This window comes from Equus caballus, chromosome 15 (genome assembly GCF_041296265.1).
Source record: "Equus caballus isolate H_3958 breed thoroughbred chromosome 15, TB-T2T, whole genome shotgun sequence".
NCBI lineage: Eukaryota > Metazoa > Chordata > Mammalia > Perissodactyla > Equidae > Equus > Equus caballus.
The window spans coordinates 55,481,448-55,504,540 of record NC_091698.1 but is presented as its reverse complement, the minus strand read 5'-3'; the positions used below and the strand labels follow the sequence as shown (position 1 = coordinate 55,504,540).

At 36.1% G+C, this 23,093-nt stretch overlaps 1 protein-coding gene across 8 annotated transcripts in view; it reads right to left on the bottom strand.

Moving 5' to 3' along the window:
- The window catches only part of USP34 (ubiquitin specific peptidase 34), a 253,143-nt gene that overhangs the window by 207,845 nt on the left and 22,205 nt on the right, over positions 1-23,093 (bottom strand). For 7 of the 8 annotated variants that reach the window (XM_023619043.2, XM_023619045.2, XM_023619046.2 and 4 more), the window contains exon 2: positions 4,528-4,615. In XM_023619043.2, coding sequence (XP_023474811.1) covers positions 4,528-4,615 — 88 coding nt within the window. Of the gene's footprint in view, positions 1-2,130; positions 2,214-4,527; positions 4,616-23,093 lie in introns of all 8 variants that reach the window. The other variant, XM_070235432.1, reaches the window with a different exon arrangement.

The following is a 23,093-nucleotide window of genomic DNA, read 5'->3' as shown; positions in this document are numbered from 1 at the left end:
TTTGAATATCTTTCTTCGGTGAAAACAGAAACTGAGTTCCAAAAAAACCCACCCTGAAGTCAGATTTAGATTAGGAAAGCCTAAGAGCCAGTCAAATTTACTCTAAAAAAATCAGTGTCAGGAAATGGGCATTAAATTGCTTGATAACTGACTAGAAAACTAAGTTATATGATAACATGAACAAAGTAACAGAGAAACTGGATCTAGGTCCTTACAGACCCAAAATATACAACTTCAAGGAGAGCTGAGAGTCTAAGTGAAAATACACACGCACACACATATCTTTAAAATACTTATACATTACATAAATTACACATTTTATTATATTACACTCAATTCTGAGAAGTCTAGGTATTCGAATTCTCAATACATATCCATACCCACAACGCAAGGGAGAAAAAGTTTTTTAAATAAAAACATCACTTTCAGTTAAGCCCAGCTTGATTTTACACATAAATTTATTTCTTCTCTGTACTAAACTCTACTACAAATATACTAAAGGAAAAAAAAGACATAACTCCATAAGGAAAGAGATAATAGAAAAAAAGATGACAAATAGCAACAAATTTTGGATGACACAAAAGAGAGGTATAGGAGGTGACTTAGAATGGAAGAAATAAACTTGCAAGGGGCTACAGAAAGATATATCAGCAAAAAGAAAGATCCACCCCACAGAACACTGGAAAGGATCAGGACTAAAGAACATCAGATACCTCTGAAGGCAGAGATGAAGCATGGGGCAGAAAATAGGACTCAATGAAGGGTACAGTTACAACCTGCAGGTTCCCATCCTAGACAACCAGGACACTATTCCTACTTGACCCAGGGAAACAAGAACTTTTTCCTGTACATAAAGAGAACTAGATAAACTCAGGAATACCAGATACTGAAGAAGACAGGGATGATACAAAAATCTGAAAGCAGGAGAATTAAATGAAATTATGACTGAATGGTGAACCTCCCCAAGTACCCTTCCCTGCCCAACACCAGACTAAAAAATCTCAAGGTCAAAGACTGAAAGATACTTCTCTTAGAGAACGTGAACAATCTACGAAAAAAGCCCATTTATTCCTAGTAACAAAGCCAGCTCATCATTTTACCATCACACAGTATAGACCAACACCTGAGATGCCCCATTCACACAGCCATTTCTCAGTGCCCCTTTCTTAACCATGAAGGATCCTTCCACTATCTGAGCACACGAAAGGACTGTTAATCCACTGTATCCAACCTGAGCAAAAGTTGTTTTAACTATGAGCTAATTTCTGAAAGGCATTACTTTAGATAGTGGTCAATATCAATATCCCACTGGTCAAATTTCTTGATATCAAAATAAAAGGCAGAGCCTTAAAGAGTGGACAACATCCATTAACCTACTTAAATGCAAAAGCTTCTAAAACTGTTCTAAAAAATGAAGTTTATAAAAACAATGAAAAATAAAAGCAATAGCCTCAAATGTTTATTAAGTACAAATGACAGGTATGAAAGGTACAATTTTTAGACTGAAAATACAAAGGTCAGAGAGAACCTCAATCCTAGCTGACACTCAGAATTCTTTTAGGGGAGAAATCTTGAAATAAAGTTAAAAAGTAGATAGGTAGGAAACAATGATCAGTCTTGAACACCTGTTAAGATATGTGGAATTTACAAAATATAAACTTAAGCCTGTTTTGTAATAAGCTTTAAAGAAGTCAAAAAACACTAGCAACACTTCCAACACGAAGGATTTTGCCTCATGGTATCAATGCTTTTGTCACACGATATTCCTTTCAGACCTTTATATGCTATCTTCCTAATTTATATTCAACTTATTCTCCTAATTGCCTCTTTCAATTCTCTGAATTAGTTTTCCTCCCATTCCATTCCTAAGTACAAAACTAATAAAATAAAATAATCATAATCTGTTAAATCAACAAACGTAACTAACTTTCCAGATCTTACAGACAAAACAAAGGAGTGGCAGTTATCTGACTGGTATACAGCAATTAAAAATGATGACATAATATTTGATGACATGGAGAGACTGATCAGAGTTGACTACACATGAAAAATCAGATTATAAAACATACATGTAATAAAATCACATTTTTGTGAAATTTTAAACTGTACCAAGGCTATACAAAAACTTACCAGTTACTGTGCATGGTGGCATGCTTTTATTTTTTTACTCTGATTCTCTGTATTGTCTCAAAGATTTTACAATGAGTGTATCACTTAAATAGGAGAAAAATAATATAAAATATTCAAACCTTTGTTAATGCTTATAAATATTAAATTCTTGACAACACACTATTTTTTAAATGAATATTCTCTTCTACCTTATTTTAGTCAATACACTAGAAAAACATATTGATGACCAGTGACAATCTTATGAAAGCTATTAACACTTTCTCCCATAAAACCTATTAAGGAAAATTTTGTATGAAATGTCATGGGTTTATTAGCATGCTAGGGTACATTTATGGACTTCCACGGTCATGGGCCCCCAAGTTAAGAATCTCTTTTGTAGATGAACTGTACTTTTTTAGTAGTTATTTATTGCCTACAAGAACCACAATCTTAATTTAGGCAACAATATTTTTTTGATGTCCAAAAAAGAAACGGGTGAGTGGGGGCCAAGGGAATAGGCAAAAATTTTTACTACAAAGCACTGTGATCCAACTGGATATTTTACTGTCACTTCTTCTCTATCAGCATGAACCATTAAGAGTGTAACATTCTACTTTTTATTACTTTCTACTACTAGCTAAAAACCGTTCACACTTATCAACATGTGAATAAAATTACAAACGTTACAAACTGGTTTCCAGTTCAGCTTTTCATGCTTTCACCCTTCAATATATATTTCATTTTATAAAATAAATTTTAACAATTTTAATTAAAATAAGTGGTTAAGTTCTTTTGTCAGATATCGTGCTAAGCACTTTATTTATTCAAAACCTCAAGAGCTTACAAAAGTTAACTAATTTATCATAACCATCCAATACACAAGTGATGAAGCAGGACCAGAAGCCACATCTATCTGGCTCCAAGGCTACACTCTTAACCACTACCCTCTGGAGTAACACGAGATAAAGGCAGAATGTCTTTATACATTGGGGGAAAACATCCTTTGATACTCCAATGAAACACAAATTATTGCCTAAAACTGTATATATCAAAATTTCCTTCATAATTTCATTCCCATCCACAGACTCCAGGTTAAAAATTCCTGAATATATACCTAGGATAAAAGTGAACTAGGAATGGGAAAATATAACTCCCACCCAGCTTCACCAATAACTAGTGGTGAGACATTAGGAAAATGATATTATTTCTCTGGATTTCATTTTATTTAGTGGTACAACCATAAACCCTGAAATTAGAAGCACAGTTTTATTCTAGTATAACATGTTGTCACCAAGCTGTAGATACAATAAATAAATCCAGAATTATGACTCAAATGCAACATTTCTCAGCAAATCCTTTAGACTATTACTGTTAATTTTAAATCATTAACTTATTAGTATTATGAAATATCCAATTGTGTATTCCACCCATAGTGAAAGCCACAGCAACCACTGTTAAACTTAGCCAAAAAGAATTCAGCTGGCTGACACTCAGAAAAGAGATGCCAATAATGATGGCACATAAGTTTTAAATAACCGAAATCTGTAAATTTTTTTGGAACAAATATATGTACCAATTTTATTGATAGAGAGAAGGAAAAAATATAAGACAAAAGGACATTACTGTAGGCCAAATGCTATTTGAAATCAAAACTATTCTGATAAACTCCATGATCAACTAGACTGTGTGCCTTAAGACATTCATTTATGTCATCACCACATTTAACGTGTTCATTAATCATCTCATCCAATGCTTCAAACATTCTTTACCCATAAAAATTTTATAAGGACAAAGAAGTTTAAACAGGATAGGCACACAAGCAAAAAGAATTTCTAGCCGTGACTAGCTAAAATCACACTGAGGAACAGGAATTTGCAAAACCCTTACAAACTTTGGTTATATTAATGATTGTGTTCCCTAAAGTCTTATTCTCTACAGTCTCAATATATGTATTATTTAAAAATTGGTCTAATATACATAATATTATTATTATATAATATGTATATTATACATAATATACATAATACTATGGAAAAGGAACAAATAGCAAACGGCTTCCAGAAAGGTCAGTGTCCTCTACCACAATACTGATTTTTTTTCAAGGATTAAGCTTGTTACAGGTCTCTAGCTATGACATAATGAGTCTTTAAACTCTAAAATAATTGCTTTTAGAATTTCAATCACGCCTATATTTCTAAGTAATTAAGGAGGAGTTAAAGAATTAGATTTTTATTTTAATGTTTTAAAAACAAAAGCATGAATAGCCCCATAAATAAGGAGAAGAAAAGATTTAATAAATATTGATAAACTATCATTTAAAGGAATAAAACTCAACATCCTAAAGGGAAAATTTGATGACAATGCCAATTTAAAATACAACTCACAAAGTTAGTCTTCAAAATACTTAAAGATGCATACCTCTGTGTCCAGGAATTGATATAAGCAAATATTTTGAGAGTATGTTCCTTTCTGAGCTGCAGTCCATCACCACCTTCTATATCCGATACTGAAATAAAGTAGAAAAAATAATGTTTAAAACTACAAATAAATAATACTAAACGAATACTAAAGCCAATACTTAAAAAAAAGGCCTAGATTTGCAAATGCAAATACTTCAGATAATTTGTTTTTTTGCTTTCACCAAAGAAAACAAACCTTTATTTATTTAATTAATGACTAATTTGAGCTTAAGAAGAGATTTTTAACAGATATAATTTTGGGCAGGAAGGGAAGAAGACACTTTGCCAGTTATTCTGGCTGTCTCTCAACTTCAAATCCACCCTTCTGTTCTATGCTTTGTGATGCTGGGGCTGGAACTCTGCAAGGTGCATTGTTCATTTCTAGCTAGCTTCCTGTTAAGATCTTCCTCCAGTGCCTACATGGCACTAGGAGACTAGACGAAAGGGGGACTCCAAGGACTTGTTCGCTTGCTCTATCTGAAAGTTATCACTCAGCAGCAGCATTGATTCCAGGCTCCAGATTCCAAGAAGCAATCTCATGAGAGCCCTTCTCAGAAGTACTAGCAGTAGCTAGGCAATATCCCCCCCTTGAAGTCCCAGCTTTCTTCACATGGCCCACTTCTAAGTGATTAGATTCTGACAATCCTCTTTCCTTTGTTTCCCCAGCCTTAGGGGAAATTGGTCCAGCTTTCTGCAGTAGTCGTCATCATCATCATCTCTGGGTGTACTCAGGGTTCCGTCTTTGCTCTTTAAACCTCCAACATCTGTCTAATTACTTCTCTTTATTAAATTCCCTCTTCAATTCCTTGACCGGACCCTGACTGACATAACTAGCATTTCATATACACTACGTACTACTATGACAGGAATCTAAAGTTAAATCCAGAATAGAAACTGTATAAAGAAATACAATTTAGCTAATGGTCCAAATAAGTCTTCTAATGTAAAATGTTTGATTGTACATGACAAGGGGTCAGCAAATGTCTCTAGGAAGAGCCAGAAAGTGAATATTTTAGGATTTGCAGGCCATACAGTCTCTTTTCACAACTACTCAGCTCTGCCTTTATATCTTGAAAGCAGCCACAGACAATATATAAACACATGAGCCTGGCCAAGTTACAAAAACAAGCAACTGGCCAGATTTTGCACAATGGGCCATAGTTTGCCAACTCCATGACAGACAAAGCCCAACAAGATAACATAAGCCACAGCATTTAAATCTTCACTGTGTCTAGAAGTTATCATATATACATTCATTAAATAGTTATTGAACACCCTATATGCTAAGTAGTAGACATACAATGGTGTATGAAATAGGGACAGCCCCCACCACATGGAACTTAAATCTAATGATGAAGTGAAAGGACGAAAAGAGGTAAATGAATAAATAATAAAACTCATACATACTGTGATAAATGCCAAGAAGAAACCAAGTACGGTATTGTGTAGCAAATATTGACTCATCTTAGAATGGACAGTCAGGAAGATTCTCTAAGGAGGTGATTTTTAAGCAAAGACTAGAATGCTAAGAATTCAGACATGAAAAAGAGAAAAAGAGATTAAAGCATTCTAGGTAAAGAAGCTGACATTTAAAGACAATCAGCAGGATAACATGAAGACAGATCTAAGGATGATCACTATGCAGAGACCCCAAAAACACTAACTCAGTTAGGAAGAAGAGAATAAAGGGGTTCTAGGTAAGGTGGTTCAGAGATAGGGAGACTAAACATACAGTTTACATTTAATTTAAATGAAAAGAGTTTTACTCTTTTAAAGGTTTTAAATGTCTCAAGCTTGCAGAGGAATTAGAATAGATGAAGAGAAACAACACACACGTGTACAAACTGGCAGCTACTAATCATAGGAATGAAAGAAACCGTACAAGGCAAGAAAGAGAGTATACTACCTGGCTCAGCAGTCAACATTATTTACATAGTCCTAAAAACACAAATACACAATACTGATTCAAAAACAACTGAAGAGGCAGGGCAAAGGTAAAAACACTAATCGTCTTCTCCCATAGAAGTCAAGAGTAGAAAATAGGTATCAAGAAATAACAATATAATCTTATTTAGACATAGGAAGGTAAAAGCTGAGGGGGAAAAAGATCAGATAAAATGGCAAGTGATTACCTCTAGGAGAGAAAAAGTGGGGCTGCAGCAAGAGACTGCTCTTTTTTGTTATAAGCCTTGCAAAACTATTTGACTATGTTTTTTTAAACAAGGCATACACATTATTTACTAAAAATTAAAACAAAAAAGGAATAGAGCTCATTATCCATAAGTTATTTCTTATGAACAACATTCATACTCTATTTTGGGACTAAAGTTTAACTATCAATGATTTGTATCTCTTATTCCTGGGTAGTTTGCAAAACTAGACTGTAAGTCAAAATTTTAACTGGAGGAAGGGGACTTTTTTTTAAAAAATAAACACTACTTTTAGTAGAGCGATAGAGGAGGAACCCAAACTAAGATAAATGAAATGAAGAGTACTGTTGATTCGAATGTAAATGGATAATTAGGTTAATAAACTGAATCTTTAACAAAATGTCTAATATTCAAATTCAAAATAATTAGTGAAACAGGTGCAAAAGGATACATACAGTATCATATCATAAAAAAACTGTGTTATTATAACTCATATACAATTATCAGACAAATATGTACACTGTAATAACATACAGCCAAATCAAAAGAATGGTTACATCTCAGGAAGAGGATAAAGATATATGAGAGAGGAAGTGCTTTTATCTGCAACAGGCAATTTTTCTTATTTTAAAAAAACAAAAGGTGCAGGCCCCGTGGCCGACAGGTTAAAGTTCTGCATACTCTGCTTCAGCGGCCTGGGTTCACAGGCTCAGATCCCCGGTGCAGACCTAGTCCACTCATCCGCCACGCTGTGGAGACATCCCACATGCAAAGCAGAGGAAGACTGGCACGGGTGTTAGCTCAGGGCTAATCGTCCTCAAGCCAAAAAGAGAGGAGGACTGGCAACGGATGTTAGCTCAGGGCCAATCTTCCTCACCAAAACAACAACAAAACCCACAAAAACAACTAAATTGTGAGAGAAAATGATACCTGACTTAATAAAGTCATAGCAAGCTGAAAAATCAGGCTGATAGTAGGGAATAGAAGCAGGTTAATTGTGTTCCATGAATCTCAGACAGGCTCAGGAACTGGAAACAATGAATACCTCTGAAAGCAGAACAGAAGTGGGGCTAAAAAATATTAAAGTCTTATTAAGAAGCAATTAGACATACCCCCCTCCAGGACCCTCCCCCCACCTCCCACCCATACACATTCTCTCCAAAACACTGTTTCCTCTCTGGAAATGTTGAACCAGAGATCTGGTTTTCGGAAAGCCACACAAGTGAAAGACAGGAGTATCTTATTGAAAACATGTAAATGTCTCTGTACAAGCATTTCCTAACTATGTGATGTAAGCATTCCTGAGAAGCCTCATGTCATGCAAAATCTTGCACTAAGGAATAATGAGGCTAACAATAAAACAAGATTAGAAGCACACTACTGAAAAACTATGAAACTTTACAACCAGAGCACAGACAAAATCAATAACTAGTCTAATTTAACATGAAAAATACTAGCACAGTTAAATCTGTTGGCATTTGCACCTAACCAGTGTCAATAAACCTGCAGCTTTAAACCATGAAGGCCGTGCTTCATCTTTTGATATGAAGGTTCCTGAGAGTATTAAATTCTAATAAAGATCATTTCCCAAAGAATAAAGATGGAATATAATCATTCTCATGAATCCATCATTTTAATGACTTTGCACTACTTCACCTTCTCCATGTAGCTTTACAAAGTAGAAATACAGAGGTCCTTGAAAGCAACAAATCAACATGCAGAACAAGAAAGCTTTCTAAGGATTGTCAGCTTTGTTGCTGTTTCTTCATATACTGGTATGGTCTTCTATTTAATCACAAGAAAGTTTGTGTGGATCACCACATAACATTATTGTGATGGAGGAAAACCCCAAATGACCAGTAAGATGTTCCGTTATACTCATACCATTTCTCTATTTACCAATGTTGTGTATGAGCTTAATATTTATTGTTAAAAAAAAAAAAAAAAAAGAACAAACACCTTGTTTTAGATCAGACTATATACTCAATGTTGAGACTTATGGCACTCTTCCCCTGCTCAGCTCCAGAAATACTGAAAGTCCAAGTAGGAGGATGAAAGATCCCTCTCTGGTAGTACTGACTAAACCAAGAGCGGTAAAAAAATTCTCTTGGCCAGGGAGAGAATGAAAAGTCATAAAGCCAAAGTATATGCCAAACAAATGGGTAACGAGGTAATAGCACCTGAGGCCTTGGAAACCAAAGATACTACTGCCCATCAAGGAAAGGTCCTGACAACAAAACCTAGCTAGCAACCATGACAGAATAAGATAAACTGGGAAGTGAGATAAGGCAACTACTAAAAACAAGCTCTTGGTTTGTATGATTTCAGCAAGAAGATGAGACCATAATATACAGTGCCAGGTTTCCTTTCCCAGCCTGAAAACACAGGGAATAGAGTGGCTGCAATGACCCTTCTCTAACACAAAACACAAATGACACGTATTCTGGAAAAAGCATATGTGTGGTCAGACACCTATCCCCACCTGGCAGCCTAACTGCTCACCAACACAAGATTTCCAACTCATTCCATTACACCTGCTTCATAACCAGAAGGGTAACGGAAGGACATCTTATCAGGCTCTCCAGAAAGAGAGTGAACACTGTTCACAATGCTGAAAGACTGAAAAGCTCCTCCTCTAAGATCAGCAACAAGAAAAAGCAGCCACTTTCATGACTTCTATTCAACATTGTATTGGAAGTTCTAGCCAGAGCAACTAGGCAAGAGAGAGAAATTTGAAAGGAAGAAGTAAAATTACCTCTGTTCACAGATGACATGATCTTATATGTAGAAAACTCTAGAGAGCTCACAAAAATAACCTGCTAGAATAAATGAATTCAGTGAAGTAGCAGGACATAAAGTCAACACACAAAAACTCATTGCATTTCTATACATTAACAATGAAGGATCTGAAAAGGAAATTAAGACACAATTCCATTTACAAGAGCATCAAAAAGAATACAAGACTTAGGAATAAACCTAACCAAGGAGGCAAAAGACGTATAGTGAAAACTACAACACATTGCTGAAAGAAATTAGATGCAAATAAACAGAAATCTCATATTCATGGATTGGAAGACTGAACAATGTTAAATGTCAACAGTGCCCAAAGTGATCTACAGAGTCAATACAAAATCCCAACAATATTTTTTGCAGAAACAGAAAATTCCACTCTTAAACTCATATGAAACTTCATGGGACCCAAATAACCAAAACAATCCTGAAAAAGAAGAACAAAGGTGGAAGACTCACACTTCGTGATTTCAAAACTTAAGTACACAAATCAAAACTACAATGAAATATCACTTCTCACCCATTAGAATGGCTATTATTTAAAAAAGTAGTAACACACAAAACAACAACTGCAGGAGAGGATGTGAACAAATTAGAACCCTTGTGCACTCTTGGTGGAAATGTAAAATGGTGCAACTGCTATGGAAAACAGTAGAGTGGTTCCTCAAAAAATTAAAAATAGAACTCTATGATCCAGCGATCCCACTTTTAGGTATACATATTAAGAAGAAGTGAAAGCATTATTCACAATAGGCAAGAAGTAGAAGCAACACAAATGTCCATCAACAGATGAAAGAACAAAAAGTGGTGTATACATATCAAAAAACATTATTCAGCCTTAAAAACGAAGGAAATCCTATCACATGCTACATGTGATACAACACAGATGAACCTTGAACACATTATCCAATAAGTAATCAAGCCAATCACACAAAGACAAATATTGTATGATTCTACTTAAATGAGCTATCTTGAATAGTCAAATTCATAGAAACAAAGTAGAAACGGTGGTTTTAATGATCTAGGGGGAGAGGGAAATGGGGAGTTGTTTAATGGGTGCAGAGTTTCAGTTTTCAAGATGAAAAAGTTCTGGAGATCTGTTGCACGACAACGTGAATATTCTTAACAACACTGAACCGCACACTTAATGGTTAAGATGGTAAATTTTACGTTATGGATGTTTTACAATTAAAAACTGTTTAATTTTTAAAAAGGAGATAGGGAAGCCCAGTCTGCAGTTTAAAAGCTACTGATCCTCATAATTCATCAGAGATCCATTAAAGTCCACAGTATAATACAATAAAAAAGTAAGGAAAGCAGGAGGCAGGCAACTTCACCCAGAAATCCTTCCACCACTTCCTGTAGAGGAGGAACTGTATTCCAACCCCAAAGGGTCAACCATCTGGACAGGGAAGAGGGCAGGTAAGGTGGAAGAATTGTCACACAGATCTCAAGAATACCAAAAATAGCCAAATGGGACAGATCAAAGAAGAACTGGAAATATCAACACTGTGCAATACCCAGGGGTGCAAGAGATGCCATCCCCCAAAAGCAAGAAAAGGAAATTCAGTAACGGAAAGAAATATACCTACTGGCACAATACATGGGGTAGAAGGGTGAGAACAGGTTGAAAAGAAAATGGTTCTTACCACTAAGGTCAAAAAAACAAGATGCTGAGCCAGCCTTAATGACCTAGTGGTTAAAGTTCAGCACGCTCCGTTTCAGCAGCCCAGGTTCAGTTCCCAGGTGCAGAACCACACCACTCATCTGTCAGTAGCCATGCTGTGGTGGAAGCTCATGTAGAAGAACTACAAGGATCTACAACTAGAATATACAACTATATGCTGGGACTTTGGGAAGGGGGGAAAAAAAGAGGAAGATTGGCAACAGATGTTAGCTCAGGGAAAATCTTTCCAAGCAAAAAATAAAACCTCATAAAAACTTCAAGATCAGAAATGGATAGTATGATGGCAAGCACAATCCCAAAAAGAAACATGAAGGGATGGGAGATATAACCCAGGGGTCTAGTGAGAAACTACTGGCAGCTATGACCCAGATCTTACCCCGAATAAAGGGTAAGTATTCTCATATACAATCTCACAACTCATCAGAGGAAAAAATTCCCGACCACTGACCAGGCCAATGGTGATGAACATAACCTCATATATTTCAGGTCCAAAAAATTCCTGCCCCAAGGCTCTTAGAAGCCAGTAAGAAAGGTACTTTCAGCCAAGTCTCAAAAGAACAAAAACTACAAGAAGCTGAGCCCTATCTAGAACCCTGGCTAGCACCAAGGTTAGCCATTGAGGTCAAACAAGATGGGCAAAATGGCTAAAAGAAGTACAAACAGCTCCAGGAGACTGGTACTAGCCAGTTATTCCTTGGCTTTACAGAAATGGCACAACTAACACTTTATTTTAAACCTAGTAATGCATGTTCACCAATCTTTTAATACAGGGCTTTTTCTTAGGGTTTTGGCCCAATGACTGGAGTCCTGCATTTTATCTTGCATTTAAGAAGAAACAAAAGCAGTGCAGCACTATCATTTCCATTCCAGTATTCTGTTATAGTAGTTTCTACACTTGCTCAATTTGCAAAGCAATCTAAATACAGAACACTTTCCAGATTTTTTTAAATTTCCCAATTTTCTGTCTTAACCACATCTAATTCCAGAGAAATTCTTTTCCTTTTTCTTTCTTTCTTTCTTTTTTTTTTTTTTTTTGCTGAGGAAGATTCACCCTGAGCTAACATCTGTTGCCAATCTTTCCCTTTTTGTATGTGAGTTGCCACCACAGTACGGCCACTGACAGACAAGTGGTGTGAGTCTGTGCCGAGGAACTGAACCTGGGCCACCAAAGCAGAGCACACCGAACTTAACCACTAGGCCACCAGGGCTAGCCCAAGAGAACTTTTTAAATACAACTCATCATCAACTTTTTCCAAAGTTACTTTTTTCTTTTTAATCTAAAAAGCAAGACACAGACACACAATCTAGGAAAGGGTTAAGGAAAGTTTCCTAAAAAAAAGGAACAAGTAAGCTGAAAGACAAGAGAAAAAAAGGAAGCAAGAAGGATAGTCAGAAAGCAATAGGAAAGTGGAGCAATGACAAAGAAGCCTGCAGGAGATGGAATCCTAGTCACAAGGATCCTCACGTGCACAGGTTCAGAGAATTAAGAGAGAGAGAAACATAATGTACTGGATAACTGCTAAATAAGGGAATGAGAAGGTAAGATAAAGCTGCTAAATTAGAAGCTAATAAATCTAAGGCTTAACTCACTAAATAATACAAGATTCAGTCAGAAAATTCTAAATACAACCATAAACCATAAACGCTTTAAAATCAGTTGCCTTGAAAGTGAAGCGTTAAATGATCTATTACCAGACCTGAATCACAAACACATTTAAAAGGCTATTCAAAGTGTCAACTAAATAAATATAAGCCAATTAAGAAAGGTACTACATAGTCATAAATGTAGGTGAACTATTGTCAGGCAAATTTTAACTTTTAATATCTTAAGTGTTTCATTCTTTTGTACATATTTGAAATTTGCCATAAAAAGTTTTAATAAAAGCTTCAAAGAAAAAGAACATTACCTAGAGTAACAATAATCAAGACTGAGAGGCAGACTTCTGACCCAAAAAACAGAATAAAACCTTCAGAATGTTAAAATAATGGCCATTCTAGAATTTTATACCCAGGTAAACCTCAGAAAGAATTGTGAAATAAAACTTTGGACAAATATATATGCTTACCACTGACAGGCCACAACTGGAAAAGTAAAAAAAAAAAAAGAAAAGAAAACAATTAAGAGGCACCTCAAAAGAAAAAAAAAAGGGTACAGGAAAAGGGGGTAATAAAAGGAATCCAGGAGCAAGCAAGAAGCAAGAAAAAAATAGTGACGGGTATATACATGTGGACAAATCTAAATAAGCAAACTGATGAAGAATTAACAAAATACTTATTAGTTTTAGAGCTTTAAAGTTAACTGAAATACTAGACAACAACACAGAAGATGGCAGAAATAAAAACTGGCATTCTGAAAGTGTTCAGAATTGATATGTTTGATCATATAAAAAGTTTATATTATAGACAAAAGCAACAAAAAAGCAAGCTTCAAACAAACTATAAACTAGGAAAAGTCTTTGGAACAGGGTAGTCTCTCTGGGCTCAAATAAAGAGATTATGAAAAAAAACAAAAGAGAAAAAATATACACATGTGGCTCAAACATACCACTGACATGTTATTTTTCTCTTACTCGGTTTGCAAAAAGTTGAAGTAACACCTAGTGTTGGTAAACTCAAGAGAAAACAAGTACTCTCATACAGTAGTGAAAAGAATTTGATGATATTTATCAAACTTAAAAATACTGACCTTCTGAGTAATTACTCTTTTAAGCATCTTTTTCCTACATCCAAAATAACATCCATGGGTATTCAACACAGTAATGTTCATAAAAACAAAAGGTTGGAAATAATCTAAATGTCTATCAATAAAAGTTAAATATATCCTGACAATGGAAAACTATGTAGGAGAAAAAGAAAAAAAGGATGCTCTTTATAAACGGGTATGATAATCCCCCAAAAGTTAAGTGACTAAAAGCAAAATCATTATGATTCTCAAAAACGACTAATTGGGGGCCGGCCTCGTGGCTTAGTAGTTAAGTTCATGCACTCTGCTTCAGTGGCCCAGGGCTTTGCCAGTTTGGATCCTGGGCACAGACATGGCACCACTCATCAGGCCATGCTGAGGTGGTGTCCCACATCCCACAACCAGAGGCACTCACAACTAGAATATACAACTATGTCCTGGGGGGCTTTGGGGAGAAGGAGGAAAAAAAAAAGAAGAAGAAGAAGAATGGCAACAGATGTTAGCTCAAGTGCCAATCTTTAAAAAAAAAAAAAAAAAGACCAATTGATCACCACTTAAATGTCAAAAATTTTAAAGAACTAACTCACATTTGGAAAACTGGTAAATAAAAGGGAGGAAACAGACATTTATCCTGCTTCCCTGTACTAAGGGTAATTCAAAATAACTAAAAAGACAATAAAAAGAAGTTTCTCCTTATACATATTGTATAGCTAATAAAAAAACGATAGGATTAGAATATCACCATTTTGCAACTGCTAATGAAATAAAAGATCTAGGCAATGGCTGCTAGCATTACAAAAGCAGCAACAACATGACACATTACGTGCCCTCTGATGAAAGAGTATAACAAATCCTATAAAAGTCTTATTGAGAAATCTAATCTGAATCTGATCAAACCTCTAAACCTAATAATCAAATTACAGAAATAGAGGAGACAGAAAAACATGTTAAATAATTCCACAAGAACACAATAAGCAACATCCAGACTGAAACACCTCTACGGGCTAAATGATCCATGGAATCAGCAGTTTCTTCAACAAATATATAACAAGGAAAAAAAAAAGGAAAAGGGAACATAGAAATTAAATCAGTCTTAAGAAACAAATCAGTAAGACCACTAAGCTATCCCAACTGAGGAATGATTCCTAAAAAGCTATCCTTAAAAATAAAAATTAAAAAAGAAAGAAAAGAATCATATAGTAAAAAATGAACACATAGTGACTACAAACTGCGGGCCAACCAGAATCTATAGAATTAGTCCATACAGGTAACCAAACAAATAAAACACAAAAAGCAAAATGAACAAAACAACAAATTACTCAAAGAGCCTCAAACTAGAAACAAACCAAGTGTCTAAAGAGTGGATTGATTTTTTAAAAATTACAGTTATATATAAAAATTACATACAAATTTTAAAAATTAGTTATTACAGAATTCTATTTAGTGATGAAAAGCAACAGACTACTGATACACTAATAAGCAACGTGAATAACTCATAGTCATATGCTAAGTGAAAATAAATGCCAGACACAAATAGTACATTAAGTTTATTTCAATTTTAATAAAATTATACAAAAGACAAATCTAAGCTTGGGTGGCATAAAACACATCAATAGAGAATGATGTCCTTAAAACAGCCAATTATGAGTTTTCTACCATCTTCCTCCCAAAGAACACTGATTTTAACAATCACCCATGGACAACAGTGCCTTTGCGGAAGTCTGGGAGTCCAGGGCAGAAGTTCCAGCACATAATTGGAACAAAAAACCCAAAACTCCAAGATTGAACACAACAAAGAGGGTAAGAGTAACAGTTTCACTTTACCTGCAATACCCCTCCCCCAAGGTGGCAGAGCATAGTGCCAAGAGATCTCTTAGCCTGTGATTTCTCCAATGGGGGAAGTGAGAGAGCATGAGTGAGCACCCAGCTTACGCAGTTGTGCAGGATACTGCCAGAGACCCATTTCATTCTCATGCCAGCCAGGATATTGAGGTGTACTACATGATTCAGAGGAGCAGAGCAGCTGGGAGAACAGGAGGTCTCTCAGACAACAGAAAAGGGGCACAGATCCTACTAACTGTAATGCAGACTTTGCCAGGAAACCCATCCACAAGCTCCCTTGCCTTAGGATGCCCCCAAGTGGAAAATGGGCAGCCCTAACTCTCCAAGCACCTCACCCATAAACACTCCCACCCTGGGACTGGCTCCCTGTGTGCACCCCTTAAGGGCAGCAAGAGCAAGCCTTTGCAGTTAATGAACACGTGCAAAAAGCTGTCCTGACTCTGCAAAAGTGGAAACAAGCACATGAACTTGAGAACTAACCACTGTCCTAGGGAAAGTAAACAATAGGCTGACAGCACTAGACCCAGCTTTGCATAATCCACGGAAGGCATACAATCTTAAGAATTTCCCCCCAAGAGAAAACAAGAAAAAAGGAGCAGGTGTATGCATAGAAAAAGGCTGAGAAAGCCTCAGAATCCCTACAGGGCTAACAGGAGGTATTATCTCCCAAAGGCAGTGAATAAAAGTTGGAGAAAGAGATTGCCTCTTCAGATGCAAAAACAGCAACTCAAGACTTCAAGGAACATGAAAAAATCAAGGAAACACTGAACCACCAAAGGAAGACAATAATTTTTCATAACCAACCCCAAAGAAATAGAGATCTGCCATTTGCCCAATAAAGAATTCAAAACAGTTGTTTTAAGAAGTTTAGTGAGCTACAAGAAAACATAAACAATTCAACAGAATTAGAAAAATAATACATAAACAAAATGTGAAGTTTAAAATAAAAGATAGAAATCATAAAAAGAACCAAGCGAATTCTGGAGCTGAAGAATACAATGAATAAAGTAAAAATGCAATACAAAGCATCAACAGCAGACTTGATCAAGCAGAAGAAAGAATCTGTGAAGTACAAGACAGGTCACTTGAAATTAGCCAGTCAGAGGAGAACACAGGAAAAAGAATGAAAAAGAGTGAAGAAAGCTTGTGGGAACTATGGGATAAAATTAAGAGAAATAATCTATGCATGACTGAAGTTCCAGAAGGAGAAGAGGGGGAAAAAGGGGCAGCAGTTTATTTAAAGAAATAATAGCTGAGGGGCCGGCCCCATAGCCTAGTGGTTAAGTTCAGCATGCTTCACTTCAGCAGCCTGGGTTCAGTTCCTGGGCACAGACCTACACTACTCACTCGCAGCCATGCTGTGGCAGCAACTCACACACAAAATAGAGGAAGACCGGCACAGATGTTAGCTCAAGGCGAATCTTCCTCAAGCAAAAAGAGGAAGATCAGCAACAGATGCTAACTCAGGGTGAATCCTTCTCTGCAAAAAAATTTAAATTAAAAAGTAAATTAAAACGTAATGAAAAGAGAAATAATAGCTGAGAACTTTCCAAATCTAGGGAGAGATGTGGACATCCAAGATTATGAAACTCATAGTACCCCAAAAATCAACTCAAAAAGATCTTCTCCAACATATACTGCAATAAAACTATCTAAAAGACAAAAAAAATCCTCACACACACGAGAACCCTATAAGGCTATCAGTGGATTTCTCAGCAGAAATCTTACAAGCCCAGAGAGCACAGGATGATATATTCAAACAGCTCAGAGAGAAAAAACTGCCAACCAAGAATATTTTATCTCACAAAGTTGTCCTTCAGAAATGAAGGAGAAAGACTTTCCCAGACAAAGAAAAGCTGAGAGAATTCATCACCAGTAGACCTGTCTTTAAAAGAATGCTCACAGAAATTCCTCAAGCTGAAATGAAAAAACACTAATTAGTACATGAAAACATACAAAAGTAAAAAACACATTGTTACAGTACATAGCCAAGTTCAGAATACTCTATTACTGTAATATGGTGGTATGTCAATCACTTAACTCTAGCATAAATGTTAAAGGACAAAACTATTAAAAATAACTACAGCTACAATAACTTGTTAATGGATACACAATATGAAAAGATGTAAATTGTGACATCAAAAAGAAAGAATTGGGGGATTAAGGTAAAAGGGTAGAGATTTTACATGTAATTAAAATTAAGTTATCAGCTTAAAATGCACTGTTAGAAACATAAGATATTATATGTAAGCCTCATGGTACCGCAAAGCCAAAACCTACAGTAGATACACAAAAGACAGAAAAAGGAATCAAAGCATACAACTAAGGAAATAATTCAGAAAGGAAGACAGCAAGAGAGGAAAAAAGGAACTACAAAACAGCCAGAAAACAATGAACAGAATGACAGGAGTAAGTCCTTACCTATCAATGATTACTTTAAATGTAAATGGATTAAATTCTCCAAAGACACAGTCTAGTTACATGGATAAAAACAAGGTCTAATTAGATGTCACCTGCGAGAGACTCACTACATCTTAAAGGACACATACAGGCTCAAAGTTAAGGGATGGAAAAATATGCAAAATGGAAACACAAAGAAGGGGTAGCAATATTTACATTAGAAAAAATAGACTTTAAGCCAAAGACTGTAACAACAGACAAAGAAGATCATTATATAATGATAAAAGGATCAACTCATCAAGAGGATACAACAACAGTAAATATATATGCACCTAAGAGAGTATCTAAAAATATTAAGCAAATACTAACAGATTTGAAGAGAGAAATAGACAAAAATACAACGACAGCAGGGGACTTCAATATCCCACTTTCAAAATGGACAGATCAAACAGAAGGGCAATAAGGAAACATTGGATTTCAACTATACTTTAGAACAAATGGGCCTAACAGACATATATAAAACACTCCATCCAACAGCCACAAAACACACATTCTCCTCAAGTGCACAGAAAACATTCTCCAGGATAAATCACACATCAGGTCACAAAACAAGTTTTAGCAAATTTAAGAAGATGGAACTCACACCAAGTATCTTTTCCAAACACAATGCTACAAAACAAAAATCAATAACAGGAGGAAAGCTGGAAAATTCACAAATATGTAGATATTAAACAACACACTTCTAAACAACCAGTGAGTCAAAGTCAAAAAGGGAAATAAAAAAATATCCTGAGACAGGGGCCGGCCCAGTGGAGTAGTGGTTAATTTCACGTGCTCCGCTTTGGTGGCCCGTGGTTTGCTGGTTTGGATCCCAGGCGCAGACCTATGCACCACTCATCAAGCCATGCTGTGGCAGGCATACCACATATAAAACAGAGGAAGATGGGCAAAGATGTTAGCTCAGGGCCAATCTTCCTCAGCTTAAAAAAAGAGGAGAATTGGCAACAAATGTTGGCTCAGGGCTAATCTTCCTCAAAAAACAAACAAACAAACAAATCCTGAGACAAACAAAAATAGAAACACAACATATCCAAACTTATGGAATGCAGCACAAGGAGTCCTAAGAGGAGAATTTGTAGTGACAAATGCTACACTAAGAAAAAAGGTCTCAAATAAGCAACCTAACTTTACACCTCAAGGAGCTAGAAATAAAAAACAAACTAAGCCCCAAGTTAGCAGAAGGAAGGAAATGACAAAGAGCAGAGCAGAAAAAAATGAAATAAAGATTAGAGAAACAATAGAAAAGATCAATGAAACTAAGAAGTGGTTTTTTGAGAAGATAAAAAACAGACATTTTTAGCTAGACTAAGGAAAAAAAGAAAACGTAAATAAATAAAATCAGAAATGAAAGAGGAGACAACTGAGTTACCACAATTGATACCACAGAAATACAAAGAATCATAAGAGACTACTACGAACAACTGTAAGCTGATAAATCAGACATCCTAGAAAATGCAAAAACCTCTAGAAACATACAACCTACCATGACTCAATCACGAAGAAACAGAAAATCTGAACAGGCCAATAACAAGGGGACTGAATCAGTAATCAAAAACCTCCCAACAAAGAAAAGCCCAGAATCAGAGAGTTTCACTGGTGAATCCTACAAAACGTTTAAAGATTAACACCAATCCTTCTGAAACTCTTCCAAAAAAATGAAAAGGAAGGAAAACTTCCAAACTCATTTTACGAGGCCAGCATTACCCTGAAACAAAGTCAGACAAGGATACTACAAGAAAAGAAAACTACAGGCCAACATCCCTGAATACAGATGTAAAAATGTCTCAACAAAATACTAGCAAACCAAATTCAGCAGCACATTAAAAGGATTATAACACCATGATCAAGTGTGACGCATCCCTGGGATATAAGGATGGCTCACCATACACAAATCAATAAATGTGATACATCACATTGGTAGAATGAAAGATAAAAATCTTAGAAACATCTCAGTAGATGCAAAATAAAAAACCATTTGACAAAATTCAAAATTATGGTAAAAACTCAAATTGGGTATAGTATGAATGTACCTCAACATGATAAAGGCCACTGCAATATTGTGATTTATAAGATATATAAATACATATGGTCACGTAGATGACAAAAATTTGTTTCTCATCTATATTTGGTCTCCATCCACAGTTCCTGGCTCAAAGCTCCCAAAACCCTTGGAATGTCCTGAGCTTTCCTAGAGCAATAGAAGCATCAATTCCTTAAAACATCTCAGAGCCATAAATGTGAACTGGGTGTCTTGTTATTCATAACGAGCCCCTTTCCACCACCACTGGGTTTATGTTAATGAGGGTGACTTGGGAAAGTACCTAAGGATGGGGGTTGTTTTCCAGCGGAACCACCCATGAACAGAGGATTGGAACTTTCAGTCCCACCTCCTGATTTCTAAGGAGGAGAAGATGGGCTAGAGGTTGAATCAATCGCCAACGAGTTAATAATCATGTGTATGTTATTAGGCCTCCATAAAAATCCAAAAGGAGGTGGTTCAGAGAGCTTCCGGGTTGGGAAACCAGAGCTCTTCCACATGCCACTATGCTGGGTTCAAGTGGTTTCATGGAGCTTCTGTAAGCTCCACGAAGACAGAAGCTCCTTTGTTCAGGACCTCACCCTCTGTATTTCTTCATCGGGCTGTTGATTCGTACCCTTTAATGTCCTTTGTAATAAATCAGTAATCTAGTGAGTAAACGAGTTTCCTGAGTTCTGTGAGATATTCTAGCAAACTAATCAAACTCAAGGAGGAGGGTCATAGGAACCTCTGATTTATAATCTGTCAGTCAGAAGTACAGGTAACAACTTGGGCTTGCAATTGACATATGAAGTAGAGGGCAGTCTTGGGGGACTAAGCCCTTCCACCGGTAGAATCTGATGCTATCTCAGGGTAAAGAGTATCAGAATTGAGCAGGATCGAGTTGAATTCTTGGACATTCCACTGATGTCTGAGAATTACTTGTTGGTGTGGAGAAGCCTCCACAGAAACACACATTGGAATTGGGTCCAGGAACCCAAAATAGCCATATATGACAAGACCACAGTTAACATCACAGGTCAACATAACATCAAAGGTTGAAAGCCTTTCCTCTAAGATAAGGAACAACACAAGGGTACCCAGTCTCACCACTCCTGTTCAACACAGTACTGGAAGGCCTAGCCAGAGCAATCAGACATAAAAAAGAAATAAAAGGCATCCAGATTGGAAAGGAAGAAGTAAAACTGTCTCTTTTAGCAGATGACAGGATCTCATATGCAGAAAATCCCAAAGACTCCACCAAAATAACATGTTAGAACTAACACATGAATTCAGTAAAGTTGCAGGATACAAAATCAACATTCAGAAATCAGTTACACTTCTATACACTAACAACAAACTACCTGAAAAAGAAATAAATAATACAACCTCACATATAATAGCATTGAAAGAATAAAATTCTTAGGAATAAATTTAACCAAGGAGATGAAAGATCTGTACACTGATGAAGGAAACTGAAAAAGACACAAATAAATGGAAAGATATCCTAGGTTCACGGATCAGAAAAATTAATATTGTTAAAACGTCCATACTACCCAAAGCCATGTGTAGATTCAATGCAATCCTTCAAAATTCCAATGGAATTTTTCAAACAAGTAGGAAAAACAATCCTAAAATTATTATGAAACCACAAAAGATCCCAAATAGCCAAAGTAACTCTGAGAAACAACAAAGCTGGTGGCATCACACTTCCTGATTTCAAACTATATATTACAAAGCTATAATAATCAAAACAGTATAGTACTAACATATTGTACAGTACTGACATAAAAACAGACAGGCAGAACAATGGGACAGAACAGAGAGGCCAGAAATAAATCCATGCATATATAGTCAACTAATATTTTACAACAGAGCCAAGAATACTCAATGGGGAAAGGATAGTCTCTTCAATACACGGTGCTGGGAAAACTGGATAGCCACACACAAAAGAACAAAAATGAATCCTTATCTTACACCATACACAAAAATTAACTCAAAATGGATTAAAGACTTAAATGTAGGACCTGATACCGAAAACAGGGAAAAAGCTCCTTGATACTGGTCTTGGCAACGATTTTTTGGGTATGACACCAAAAGCACAAGCAACAAAAGCAAAAATAAACAAGTAGAACTACATCAAACCAAGAAGCTTTGGCACAACAAAAGAAATAATCCACCTAGAGAATGGGAGAAAATATTTACAAACCATTTATCTAATAAAGGATTACTATCCAAAATATAAGGAACTCATACAATTCACTAGCAAAAATTCAAATAATCCAATTAAAAAATGTGCAAAGGATCTGAATAGACATTCTTCCAAAGAAGACATACAAATAGCCAAAAGGTACATAAAAAGATGCTCAACATAAATAATCAGCAAGGAAATGCAAATTAAAACTATAATCAGATATCAGCTCACATCTGCTAGAATAGATATTATCAAAAGACAAGTGATAACAAGTGTTGGTGAGGATGTGAAGAAAAGGGAACCCTGGTGCACTGCAGGTAGGAATGTAAATTGGTACAGTCAGAATGTAAAACATGATGGAGATTCCTCAAAAGATCCAAAAATAGGGGTCAGCCCCGTGGCCCAGTGGTTAAGTTCACACACTCTGCTTCAGAGCCCAGGGTTTCGCTGGCTCAGATTCTGGGCATGGACATGGGACAGCTTGTCAGGCCACACTGAGGCAGTGTCCCACATGCCACAACCAGAAGGACCCACAACTAAAATATACAACTATGCACCGGGGGAATTTGGGGAGAAAAAGCAGAAACAAAAAAGATTGGCAACAGTTGTTAGCTCAGGTGCCCATCTTTAAAAAAAAAAAAAAAAAAAAGCAAAAATAGAACTACCATGTGATCCAGCAATCCCACTTCTGGATATAAATGT